This window comes from Meles meles, chromosome 19, assembly GCF_922984935.1.
Source record: "Meles meles chromosome 19, mMelMel3.1 paternal haplotype, whole genome shotgun sequence".
Classification (NCBI taxonomy): domain Eukaryota; kingdom Metazoa; phylum Chordata; class Mammalia; order Carnivora; family Mustelidae; genus Meles; species Meles meles.
In genome coordinates, this window is record NC_060084.1 from 26,861,130 (window position 1) to 26,874,615 (window position 13,486).

Consider the following 13,486-nt stretch of genomic DNA (forward strand, 5'->3'; position numbering starts at 1 on the left):
TAGTTGTGATTTCTCTCTGTCAAATAAATAAAATATTAAAAAAAAAAAACAAATGGGCATAAAGATAATAATAGGATCCATTTACTCAGGCATGTGCCAGTTACTGTGCTAAACACTTATACATTGTCTTTATTATTATTATTATTTTAATATTTTATTTATTTGACAGAGAGAAATCACAACTAGGCAGAGAGGCAGGCAGAGAGAGAGGAGGAAGCAGGCTCCATGCGGAGCAGAGCGCCCGATGTGGGGCTCGATCCCAGGACCCTGGGATCATGACCTGAGCCGAAGGCAGAGGCTTTAACCCAGGCTGGGAGGCTGGGAGGCTGAGCCACCCAGGCGCCCCACATTGTCTTTTTTTGAAATACTTGAAGATTGAGAAATGCAGAAGTACTTGCATATGGGTGGTAAGGTAAGTGGCATCATGGAGCTGGGACTGGGTCCAGGCTTACTCCCAAGGGCATGTTTAACCAGTCATGCTTATATATTGCTCCAATTCCTGAGTTCTCATACGATACTCCTAGAAATCAGAACATGATGTTTTTCTGCTAAAAATAGAATGGTGGCCTTTAAAGAAAAAATTTAACACTTACTTGAATATATGTTTTTCATTAATAATCACTTTTAAATCCTTTGATCGTGGGTAAGCATTAAATTTTTTTTTTTAAGATTTGAAGGGGGGAGGGGCAAAGGGGGAGAATCCCCACTGAGTGAGGGTACAGGTTGGGGGCTTGATCCCACAACCAATGAGAGCATGACCTGAGCCAAAACCAAGAGGCAGACACTCAACCTACAAAGCCACCCAGGTGTTCCTATATTAAAAATTGTTTAATGGGGGCTCCTGGGTGGCACAGTTGGTTAGGCGTCCAACTCTTGACTTTGGCTCAAGTCGCCATCTCGGAATCGTGAGATGGAGCCCCCGATGGGCTCCACACTCAGTGCTGAGTCTGCTTGTCCCTCTCTCTCTGCTCCTACCTCCCACCCAGCTCATGCTCTGACTCAAATAAAATCTTAAAAACAATTGTTTTAAGTGAATAAAAATGGGCAATCTTGGAAAGAGCTGAACTTCGTTGGACAGTTTGTTTCCTAGATACATACTCAGGATGTTGGAAATTCATGCAAAAGTTATTTTCTACAGATGGAATTTTTATTTCTGTGATTGAATCCTTGTTTCCTGGCGTGCAAATGGCACCATAACTGTACATTGCTTTACTAATATCATTCCAAAAAGATAGTAAGTCATTAAAAACTTTTTTTTTTTTTTAACTAGAACTCTGGGAGCATTTCTCCAATAAATCATTGGAGAAATGCTGTAACTTAATTTTTTTTTGTTTTTTGTTTTTCTATGTATCATCAGTAAAAGCCTAGCTTTCAATTTTGCTTAAAATGCGTACATGCAATGCAGAATATTGACCTGTTTATTCTCTTCCACATTGTTATTCCCTAGTTTTTTTCTCTTTTATGTGGTTTTTCCCTTTGAAGCAGTTCCAAGATTACAACTTATGAACAAAATTCAAGGGTAGATTTCTAGAGAGCTAACAGGCTCCCATATTCCTTTGATTTGTGACAGATTACCTATTAATTCTGCTTTTCTCCACTGAACTTATAGACCACCTTCACTTCACTTCAGTTCAAAGTCTCCCTGCTGGACTTCAAATTTCCATGTTTTGCTTGTCCTCTGTCCTGCATACCCTGCTGCCCCCCGCCACCTTTTCCATTCTCCATATAGATGCCAGAGCTATCTTTTAAAGTTATTTATCAAAGCACTTCCATACTTAAACTCTTTTTGTTTTCTACTGCACTTAGGATAAAATACAAAATCTTTAGCATGGCTTCATGAGTGGACCCCTGACTTCTCCAACAGGGGAGCACACTGTTGTACCATCTCAGTTCCTACCTTACTAGCTATGGGGGCCTCCCATCAGATCCTGAAGCTCACTGAGCTTTCCTTCTTGTTAGGCCTTCACCTAGAATGTTGTGTTCCCACAGCTATATAGTCCTTGAAGCTTGTCCTCAGAGTCTCTCCCTGGCCATGTCCTACTTTTTCCTTGGAGTTTTTACTGATAGTTAACTTGCTCAGTGAGGTTTCTTCTGCCCCTTTCCACCCATCTAAATTAAGTGCCCCCATTCTCTCTCATAGTACCCTAATCTTTTCATTTAAGGCACTATTAAACAAATATATTGTCTTCTCCCCACTATCAGACATAAGCTCCATGAACAGATCTGTTTTGTATACCACATAGGCACAGTGCCGAGAACATATTAGGTGCTCAGTAAAGATCTGCAGGATGAGTAAATGATTACCTTTGCTTCTTAATTCTTTTTACTTGACTCTCTCCTACCCGGAAAAGGAGCCCTTAAAACTGAGAGGATGAGGTCTTGGAACCTTAGCAGTAGGCACCAATGAAAGTTGTGAAATCTTAGTCAAAAAAGGCAACAAATGTTTTATTTCTTCAATGCAAATTACTGTATTCACCACAGGCTAAAGAAGGGAACATATATATATATATATATATATTTATATATATATTTGAATTTACGGAAGACTAAAGACATGGAAAAAAATCCAGCACCCCAACAAGTACAGCCAGGAAGGAAATCAGCTCTATAATAGGACAGTTTAATGAATTACAAACAAGAAAGGGTGGGAAAGGAACCAAAAAAAAAAAAAAAATGTGCATTGAGTTTAAGACACTGTAAAACTCAGAAGACATATTTACTATTCAAGTATAAACTCAGTAAGGACTTGGCATAAATTGAAAGGCAGCTGCTGAGGTACACCATTATAAAATAAGTTCTATGAATTTACAATTCTACCTTCCAATTTTCTGGGAGAAAAAACCAAACTCTTGAAGGTCTTCACCAGAGACCCTGAGAGGGATTAACACTTTTGATGAAGACATAGTCAGCAATCCATGATTGAATTTACTATTCAAAAACATGTATTTATTTAAAACAATAGAAATACACGCTCTCAGACTGTCCTCTAAGAGTTTTTGAGACTGTTAGTTCAAGAGTTTCAAAGTATATTACTTCCAAAAACAATACTGATTAAAAAAAAATTTTTAACAAAAACCAAAAAACCTGATTTGATGGTACCTTACAAATACCCTAAATACCAAATTTGCTCCAGTCTAACATTGCAATTAATTTAAGAATTCCTCCTGTATTGTTAAAACATTTTTTTTCCTCAGAAAATGCGGGTACTGAAACAGGATAGAAACACCATGAATGTGAAAATACCACCAGTTTTCTGCAGTTAAAAAAAAACTACAATGTTCTTTGGAATCACAGAAATATCAAAAATTGGGGTGTTTTTCCACAGTCTGTGCACCTTCTTTCAGGCCCTCCGTGTTGCTTGTAGCATTGACCTGTGTGGGTCTAGTTTATAGATTCAAGTCTTGCAGTGCAATATCCACGCTTAACATACCACTGTCTCTCTGACCAACCGGGAGTTATGCTTAACCCAGAAATGCTGTCATTTACTTCTCCATAATGACTTCTGCCCCAAATAAAAACTTTAGAATGAGACAAAACATCCTGTTAAACAATCAAATGCACCCAACATGGAGAATTCCGGTGTGGTTTCAGCACTCAGGAGGGCATGGTCTCCTATGGTTTTTGATGGAAGGACCACAGGCCTAGCTGTTAGCACTCAGCTCTCCTTGGCCTTAACAGGAATTCCTCAGGGTTGGCAAGTTGGGTTAGATTCTAAGAGAATTTTGTCTTTGACAAACTACCATTTTTAGCATAAAATCTGGCCATGGCTATAAGTTTCAATGTGCGCACAACTGATTAGAGATTTTTTTTTTGTTTTTCTCTTCAACATTGGCTGGAATTGAGTAGAAATAAGTCCATGATGCCTCTTCACGTGTGTCATGAAATATGAGAAATCTGTCTGACTCTAGACACTATTTCCTTACGACACAATGGGCAGGTCTCCAGTTGCAAGGCACAATCCATACACAGATCACTGAGGAGAAAGACACAAGCACTGATTAGGTTAGTGCTTCCAAAAGGCAAACCAATGATGTGCCTGCTCAATCTGAAATATTAACAAGTTCGTTAGTGAAAGGGTAATCCTTACATGTGGTTAAAAAAGGAACTAAATATACAAACCAACAATGAGTCTCTCTCCCATTTCTGATCCCCCATCTTCCTCTTCTGAGGAATAAGTAAAAAATTCAAGTACATTCTTCCAGAAAGTTTGTATATACACAGCAAAAACTTACAGATGTGTACATATGGGTAGAGACACAACACATTTTCCTAGACAGCTAGCCATTTATCCCAATATTAAACAGTCCATTTTGCACTTCAGAACTGACACAAGGCCTTTACATGTTAAATTTTCTTTCTTTTTTTTTTTAATATTTTATTTATTTGACAGAAATCACAACTAGGCAGAGAGGCAGGCAGAGAGAGGAAGAGGAAGCAGGCTCCCCACAGAGCAAAGAGCCCGATGTGGGGCTCGATCCCAGGACCCTGAGATCACGACCTGAGCCGAAGGCAGAGGCTTTAACCCACTGAGCCACCCAGGCGCCCCTACATGTTAAATTTTCATTTGTATGTAGTGAGTTCCATTTCTGGGTTTCTATTTCTGTTCCACAGTTCTGTCGTTCTTTTCATATATTGGGAGTAAACTATAAGCCTTTATTTTAATGTGTTTTAAGATGTGGTAGGTAGGGTGGGTCCCTCCATCACTCTTTCAGAATTTTCTTGCCTTATATCACATAAACTTTTAAATTAGCATTTCTATTTCTAAGGGAAAAAAAACAATTAAGTTGGTTTAGGGAAAATTGTCACCTTTATAGCATTGAGAGGTCTTCTAAGAACAGACCCATTTATTCAAGTCTTGTATTGCATTCTTTAGTAGCTTACAAGTTTTCTTCTTGTAGGCACCACATATCTCTTAGTATGTATTCTTAGCCTTTTTCCCCCCTAAAGTTTTTATTTACTCATTTAAGTAATCTCTACACAACAACCCCAAGATCAAAAGTTGCATGCTCGTGGCGCCTGGGTGGCTCAGTGGGTTAAAGCCTCTGTCTTCAGCTCGGGTCATGATCCCAGGGTCCTGGGATCAAGCCCCACATCGGGCTCTCTGCTCAGTGGGGAGCTTGTTTCCTCCTCTCTCTCTCTCTCTCTCTCTGCCTGCCTCTCTGCCTACTTGTGATCTCTGTCTGTCAAATAAATAAATTAAAAAATCTGAAAAAAAAAAAAAAAAAAAAAAGTTGCATGCTCCACCAACTGAGCCAGCCAGGTGGCCCTGGTCTGGAGTAGTTTATATAGAATCTATCTATTCCCTGAAAGTCTGAAAGAATTCATCTGAAACCATCTGGTCTTAGTGTTTTTGCTAGGGATGGCGGGGGGGGGGGGGGGCGGACAGGGAGAGGCAACAGCGCAAGTGCAAATGTAGCTTTGATAATCATCTCAATTTTTTCTATGGTAACAGGAATACTTAGATTGTCCATCTCTTCCCAGGGTCAGCTCAAGTCATTCAGTTTATCCAGATTTCCTTTTGCCTCCTTCCCCACTTTAGAACTGTTGTTGCTGCTCAAAGTTGAGCTAGATTTTCTTACAACTCTTTAAATTTCCTCTTCCAATTATCTGTTATGGAGACTGCTCATACTTAAGATACCTGGTTCGAAGTTTTTAGATTTCGGCCCCCATTCCTGAGCATTTATTGTGTGCAAAACCAGTGAGAAGGGCCAGAGAGCTCAAAGATGAGTAAGACCAGATACTGCTCTTTGGGACCTTAACAACCTCCCAGAAACAAAGATCAAAAAGGGTGCTGAGATAGCCATTCTTTAAACTTTGCATCTGCCTGTGAGGCTCTAATGACTGAAACCTTCAAAGGTGCTTAACTGAGAATTCTGGGCTACAGAGTTGCTGCCAAGGAACAGCTACAGTAGGAGTCACTGTGCCCTTCTTTTAGAAGAGAAACTGGTACAGCGAAGGGTGACATGTGATACACTGCCTGCACTTCCCTTAACAGCCAATTAGCTAACCGTGCATTGCAAAAATCAGCAGGGCAGAGTGAAAGGCCCAGGCTGAGTCATATCTTGAGGTGACAAACTGGGGTCCATCCCTGCAGGCTCTGGACCCCCAGGAGACCCGGTGGCTAAAGCTCTATCAAATGTAAAATGTTGCCGGGGAGAGCAGGGCAGATAAGGGATATAAGGAGTTATAGGGAGTTGGTCCGGAACATCAGCCTGGGTACTGCTCATCCAGTCAGCCCAATGGGCCAAGTCAGGGCCAGCACACCGCCTGGCTCCTCTTCCCATTTCCAACTTCAGCCGGGAGACCTTCTTGGGGGCCACTGTACTTGTTGCTCTTGCTGGTGTTTGGACACTCTTCTGTAGGATCCAGGTTGCTCTCTGGTTCCTCTCATATAACTGAAACTTGGTTAGATGGGAGGGAGGCACTGCCTTCTTAACGGTCAGGAGAGTAAACTGTACGTAAATAAGGAGGCTATAAAAATAAAACTAAAAGGGATTTCCCAAAAGGGTCATAAATAGTATTAAAGCATTTACATTTTGTGAGGTGAAAACTGTATTAAAAAACAGTACTGAGGGGGCGCCTGGGTGGCTCAGTGGGTTAAAGCCTCTGCCTTCAGCTCAGGTCATGATCCCAGGGTCCTGGGATTGAGCCCCGCATCGGGCTCTCTGCTTGGCAGGGAGCCTGCTTCCTCCTCTCTCTCTCTGCCTGCCTCTCTCCCTACTTGTGATCTCTATCTGTCAAATAAATAAAATCTTTAAAAAAAAAAACAAAACAGTACTGAGTAAACAAAATAAAAACAGAGGCCTCTCATCAAGCAGCTTCAGGTACTTTATAGAAGATAGCCATTCACTACCTGGCAAAATAATTGCTGATTCAGCCCACTTTGTATATAATCAACTTTAATGAACAGCAAAGGAACCAGAAACACTGTGTAGGGTCCAAGGGCAGGCAGCCCCTGGATGGGCCACAAAGACATGCCAATTACTTTGAGCTGAAAACAATCAAGGTCCGAGAGAGACTCTGACCTCCCTGCAACTGCCTAAAAAGAATTTAAATAGAGGACCTGTTACCAGGAAGAGTTATTAGCACACTAAGAAACTTATCTGAATAACTGGGCAACCTTTCTCACCTTCCTGCTAATGGCTTTCCTCCCCTTTTTACCCCCAGACACCTACCCTTTCCTTAGTTTATGGAGTCATATATACCTCATTTTGATTGTCTCTGGAGTTTTGTGTCTGTGTGGATGCCCCATACGTACAGAGATTTTCTCCTGTTAATCTGTATCATATAAATTTAATTCTGACTCCAACTGGAGGAACCCTGGACAGAGCTAAATTCCTTCTTCCCCAACAACTATAAAAGCATTTCTAGAACAGGATGAAATTTTGCCTAATGTAATACACAAAAGAAATGACCAAACCCTCTCACCTGTGTCCACATGGCTTCAGTTGTGTGTCTGCTACTTCATCACAACACAGGGAGCAACAGTTTTCCCGGATACTGACTTGCTTCAACAGAGCAAGGCGCCTGTGCCTGAGTAGAAAATGTAGTTTGAAACTTATCTGGTCAACAAATACATGGACCTATTAGCAGTGATGCATATTAAATGCTTTGAAAATACTCTGTTCATGTGAAGTATATTATGTATTCCTTAAGCTTTGTCCAGTAAGTTTCTCATACACGCATCTCATTTGAACCTTACAGTGATTTTCTACAGTACAGAACGACAGAGGCAGGGTCATTCCCATTTTACAGACAAAGGCATAGTTCATGGAAATGATTTGCATAAGGTCACACACACGGGAAAAAGATTCAGGACTCAAATTCAAATCTTTTGATTCTCAGGCTAGTACAGTTTTATTTTACTAGCAGATTTTCACTTTTAAGTCCTACAGCTCTGAGAGTTTGAAGAAAAGAAGTGGACACTTTCCCAAGAAAATGCACATACACAAGTTCTTATACAGTTTCAAAGTGTTGGGATGCCTGGGTGGCTCTGTCGGTTAAACGGGTAAGCATCTGCCTTTGGCTCATGTCGTGATCTCAGGCTCCTGGGATCCCGCATCAGCAGGGAATCTGCTTGTCCTTCTGCCTGCCATCCCCCTGCTTGTGCTCTCACACTCTCTCTCTGACAAATAAATAAAATCTTTGAAAACAAAACAATTTCCAGGTGTTTATTGCTAGTCTAGCGCAGACTCTTCTGACTAGAAGGTTAGAATCCTTGCATCACACTTTGACTTCATTTGAAGTGGAAAAGCAGATAGAACTGCTTTGCTGAAGGTACAACCCTGATGCCTGGGCGAGAGAAACATGAAACATTCACTCTGTTCACCTTGGGCCAAAGCCTGGAGATGCAGCAATGAAGAGAGGACTGAGAACATATCCCTGCCTTCAGAGAACTTACACTCCAGTGAAGGGAGACTAGAAAGAAACTAGGTGAAAGGGTAAAATATATAGAATTTTAAGTGCTGATGAGCAGTATGAACAAAAAGCAGGGAGAAGGATAAGGTAGTTCGTACAGGAGGAGCAGGGAGATACCATTTTAAATACGGCAGCCACGGAAGGCGACATTTAAGATAAGAAGGGTGTGAGGGAATGAGACCTGTGGATATCTGGAGACACACCGTTTGTGATATTGTGATTTATAATAAATATATATTTGGTCTTCATCTGAGTTCCTGCCAGAGGTCCTAAAACCCTGGAAATTTCCCGAGACAGGAGCAACACAGTTCTTTTGTTATGTTAATCAGCCACCTTTAAAAAGCCCCTAGTTAACCTAGGTTTTGGGCTGGTTGTCAAGGGAACCAACCTTGTAATTAGTGGGTTGGTTCACTCCTAATTTCACTCCTCCCCCCACCTCCCAGGAGGGCAGAGGGGCTGGAGATTGAGTTCTATCACTAATGACCAATGTTCTCAACAATCTCATCTTCATAATGAAGCCAGCATAAAAAAAACAAAAAGGGAGGGTCTGAAAATCTTCAGGGTTGGTGAACATGTGGAGCTTTCCGGAGAATGGTTCATTCAAAGAACATGGAGGCTCCTTGCCCCTTCCCACATGCCTTGCCTCTGCATGGCTTCCATCTGTTCTTTATTATATTCTTTTATTGTAAACTAGTAAGTAAACTATTTTCCTAAGTTCTGTGAGCCACTCTAGCAAATTAATCAAACCTAATGAGGGGATCATGGGAACCTCCAATTTAGACATAGTCAGAAGCACTGTAAAATCTGAACTGACAAATGGCATTCGAAGTGAGGGCAGAGGGCAGCCTTGTAGGACTGACCACTTAACCGGTGGGATGTGACACTATCTCCAGGTAGACGGTGTCGGAATCGAGCTAATTGCTTGCTGGTGTTGGACAACACACACTGGCCCATTCTAGAAGCAAGAAGAGCAAGTGCCAAAGGCCCTGAGGCTATAATAGATCTGGTATGTTTCAGGAACAGCAAGGAGGCCAGGGTGGCTGAATAAGGAGCATGAACAAATGGGAGAGGGTATGAGATAAAATCAGAGAAATAATAAGGGAGAGGATAGGACAAATTGCGTACAGCCTCCTAGGTCACTGTAAGGTCGACTAGGTCGCTGTAAGGATTTAAGCTTTCATCTTAAGTGACCTGAGAAGTCACTAGAGTCTTCTTGAGCAGGGAAGGGCATGATCTGATCTAAGCTGTAACAAAATACTCCTGGAGGCTGTGTTGAATAGATTGAAGGGGGCCCAGGCAGGAACAGGAAACCAGCTAAAGGGCAGGGCAAAAATAACCCAGGTGGGAAATGATGGCAGCTTGGACTATGGTGGCAGCAGTGAAGGTGATAAGCAGCAGTTGGATTTGGGATGTATTCTGAAGACACAGCTCCCAGGGTGTGCTGAGGGACAGGACGTAGGAATAGCAGAAAGTAAGGTGTCAATAACACTCTGGGATTCCAGCCAGGGAACCTGGAATGACAATGGCGTTAACAGATGAAGGAAGCTTGCAGGTCTCCTACACCCTGGCTTGAGTGGATGACTACTGTTGCTGAAAAGTGGGGATATGGTGCTTCACTGTGCTCTTCTTGTTTTCTTTAGTGGGTATTTGAAGTTTCACATAACAAAAAGATTAAGAACAGGGAAAAAAGAATAAATGAAGGAAAAGAATGAGAGAAAGAGAGTATATACAATATAGAACAATTTACAAGATTCCAGATAGTCACAGGGCCTTGATCTGCCAGGAAACCAGAAAGGAATATATTCCAATGAGTAAATGAATACAAGCTGAAGAGAAGCTTCTGGAGCACAGGCTGAAATTAATGGCACAGAAAATGGTCTCAGGCACATCCACACCTAATGTCACAACACATAATGTGGGGCAACTGGACCGTTAAAGGGGCGCAAGGTAGCAGCAAGAGGCTTCTTCGGCCTAGAGGAGACCCCTCATTCAGCCTCCCGTGACTCCCATGTTGGTGTCACTGTCAGAGCAGGGCAACATAAGCTCGCCCTCGACTGCAACTTGCCTCTTGCTCAGGGCAAGCTGCACCTGGGGCCAGGCTGACAGGGAACTACGAGACTACGGAGAAGCTGCCCATAAAATTAGGAGACGTTTTAACGGGTAACGCCTATTGCCATCTGACCTTTGCAAAGTTTAATTCTACAGGGGCAGTTCCCTAAATGCTGGAGCAGTGTGAACTGAGGCCGGCCTCCAGCGGAACTCCTGGGGCCTGCCCTTCCCTCTCAGGGTATACATCACAAGGCAGGCCGATTGCTGGGCTACATCCAAGCAGACAGGCTAAGCAAAAAAATGAACGAGGTATGACAGGTAAGTGAGGTGTTCAGACTATCACCAAGAAGAGTTTAAAGTTCAGAATCTCTGTCAGGACCAACACAAGTTGAAGGGGAGTTCCAGGAATGACCCTCCCGGTCCCTGAGCTGGTATGTAAGTGGCCCTTCTGTTCCTTCAATATTATAGAGGTTCCACTGTCACAGGCAGTGCTGCTGGGTCACCATGTGACATTTTCTGGTTCATCTGGAAACTGCTGAGCCGCTTTTCAGCCTTGAGACACTGAGTCCAAGGTGAAGCACAGCCCAGAAGGGCTGTTTACAGATCTGCTTTTTCAGACAAAACGGGAGTGAGGATTACAAAAGTATGTTACAGATACCTTCAGGGGCATGACCGCCCAACCCTGGCTATACATGGCCTTTGTGATCTCTGTGAGTGCTGAAGCAATCTGTCACTGATATAACATGATGTGGCATTAGTAGCAGGAACCCTCTTCCTCACACAGGCCCAGAAAGTGGCTCTGTTAAAAAATGATAACCTTTGGCTCATATTGTGAAACAAGCTTCAAGTTGAGGTCATTGCCAGCAAACTGCTGGAGTCTTTCCCAGCTTAAGGAAAAGATCATGTCATCTCATAAGGGAGAAAAGCAGGTATTCATCCAAGAAGATAATTAATGCCAATCACAGTTTCTGGCAAAGAAGGGCTGTGAAATTTTACCCACGACGGGTAAAATTCACTGTCCTAAGGACTACAAAACAGTGTCGGCATCTTTGCCATGTGGCTAAACCCAAAAAGAAATATGTTTCATTAAATCCCAAAGTTAAAAGCGCATTAAAAGATGTACTTGATTTTCTGATATTTAGGATTTTTCACTGACATTCAGGTAAAGTTAGTTGGAGGGGCTTTTCGTGTATGTGCGTGTGTTATATTGTCTGGTTTTTATACCAATGTTATTTAGCTCATAAAAATTATTTGGAAGTGCTCTTTCTTCTTGGGTTCTGTAACTTTTGTCTTTTTTCTAGTGCAAAAAGGTGAATTCATTAAAGCAGGGGGGTAGGAGGAACTGCTCGCCTGGGATTGTCAGGAGCAAGTGATTGTGTAACATTTTCTAAAAAATTCATTTACTAGAGAGAGACCTACCACAGAAGGAGAATGAGAGGGAGAAGCATTACTCCCCACTGAGCAGGGAGCCCGACACGGGCTCAATCCCAAGACCTTGGATCATGACTTGAGGCAAAGGCAGCCGCTTAACCAACTGGGCCATGCAGGTGCCCTGAGGGTTCTGTAACATTTTAAATAGTAATTTATCTGTTACTTAAAAATTTGGTGGAAATCTCCTGTGAAACCAGCTGGATCTGGTATTTTTGGGGACATACTCCTTACTTTGTTTCAATTAATTTTATAATAATAACTGGTTTGTTTGTATTTCTTCCGAGATTTCTTTGAGTAATTTTTATTTCCTAGGAGGTCATCCATTTTACTCAAGTTTTCAAAATTATTTATAAAAAGCTGAAAAAAGTCTCTCAAGGAACTGCTGTTTCAGCTTCCCATGAGAGGCACGTGAAAGTCTGCAGACAGCCTAAGCAGATTCCTTACCTTGGCAAAATGATTTTCTCTTCAGCTGTGAGGAAGGCGTAGTCATTAAAAGTGCTAAATTTCATAGATGGTGGATATTTGAATGGTTTTGCTCCAAAATTGAACTCACACTGTTGATATGACATGAAACTAGCTGCAGCAAAAAATCCAGACCTACAAATAAAAACAAGGACAGAGGTCAAGAGAATTCATGAGAACAGAATAAAGCTCATACACAAAGTGGCTTTGAGATGTTGTACCCTAGCAGAAAAGAAGGGTGACAGATTCTGTTTACTAACCTAGACAGCACTGTGACCCTGACAATATCCTGCCCTTACCTTCCTATATCAAACTTCAAGACAGATGTAGGTATGATCAAATGGGCCCCCAATGACTCAAAATAAAATGATTTCTCATCACAACTGACCACATAAATGGACAAAGTCTTCTTCTGGAGCAAAGTGAATTCCATGAATCTACCAAATTTTTGACTGAGGAAAGCTACTTACACAGTAGATGAAAAGACTTGCTTCTCAGGAGGCAGCTGGTTGCCGTTTAAAAAGAAGATCATTTGCTTTTCATTCAAGTCTAACAGAAATCCCACTGTGTCTCCTAGTGGATAAAGTGGAACATTGTTAGGGTAAGGGTGTGCACCATGGCCAGGGTTCTGCTCAGTGTCTCAAGAGTTAATTATGTCACTGTATTAAATCTGCCTCTGTAGCTACGTATTAACACATTCATCCTCCTTGCCTTTTCTGCAGCTGATCTAATATTTCAATGTACCATGAAGAAGAAAATGCTGCTAATTAATTAATTGTAAGCTGCATCCCAATTTCGAGGATGTTAAAATGTGGGAAAATGTGCATTTTGGGATCAGTGAAATATGGCAAGGTCAAAATATTGTGCTTCCTTGCCTCTCTAGTGAGTTTTAACTCCTAGAGGTAACAACTGTCCAAAAGCAGGTCACACACATACATACATACATGAAAAACCATTCATCTTCACTCAAAGTTTTTTTCTTTTTCTTAAGAGTTTTTTTTTTTTTTTTTTTAAGATTTTATTTATTTATTTGACAGAGAGAGAGGGAACACAAGCTAGGGGAGTGGGAGAGTGAGAAGCATGTTCTCCCACTGAGCAAGGAGCCTGATGTGGGGGCTTGATCCCA

General features: G+C 41.7%; 1 protein-coding gene across 3 annotated transcripts in view; it reads right to left on the reverse strand.

Annotated features, from left to right (window-relative positions):
* Positions 1-2,420: 2,420 nt before the first annotated feature.
* Positions 2,421-13,486, reverse strand: part of RSPRY1 (ring finger and SPRY domain containing 1) — a 46,780-nt gene continuing 35,714 nt past the window's right edge. For all 3 annotated transcript variants that reach the window (XM_045989091.1, XM_045989089.1, XM_045989090.1), the window contains exons 12-15: positions 12,831-12,933; positions 12,343-12,495; positions 7,429-7,533; positions 2,421-3,973 (exon numbers count right to left, since the gene is read on the reverse strand). In XM_045989091.1, coding sequence (XP_045845047.1) covers positions 3,877-3,973; positions 7,429-7,533; positions 12,343-12,495; positions 12,831-12,933 — 458 coding nt within the window. In that variant the 3' untranslated portion in view covers positions 2,421-3,876. The remainder of the gene's footprint in view (positions 3,974-7,428; positions 7,534-12,342; positions 12,496-12,830; positions 12,934-13,486) is intronic.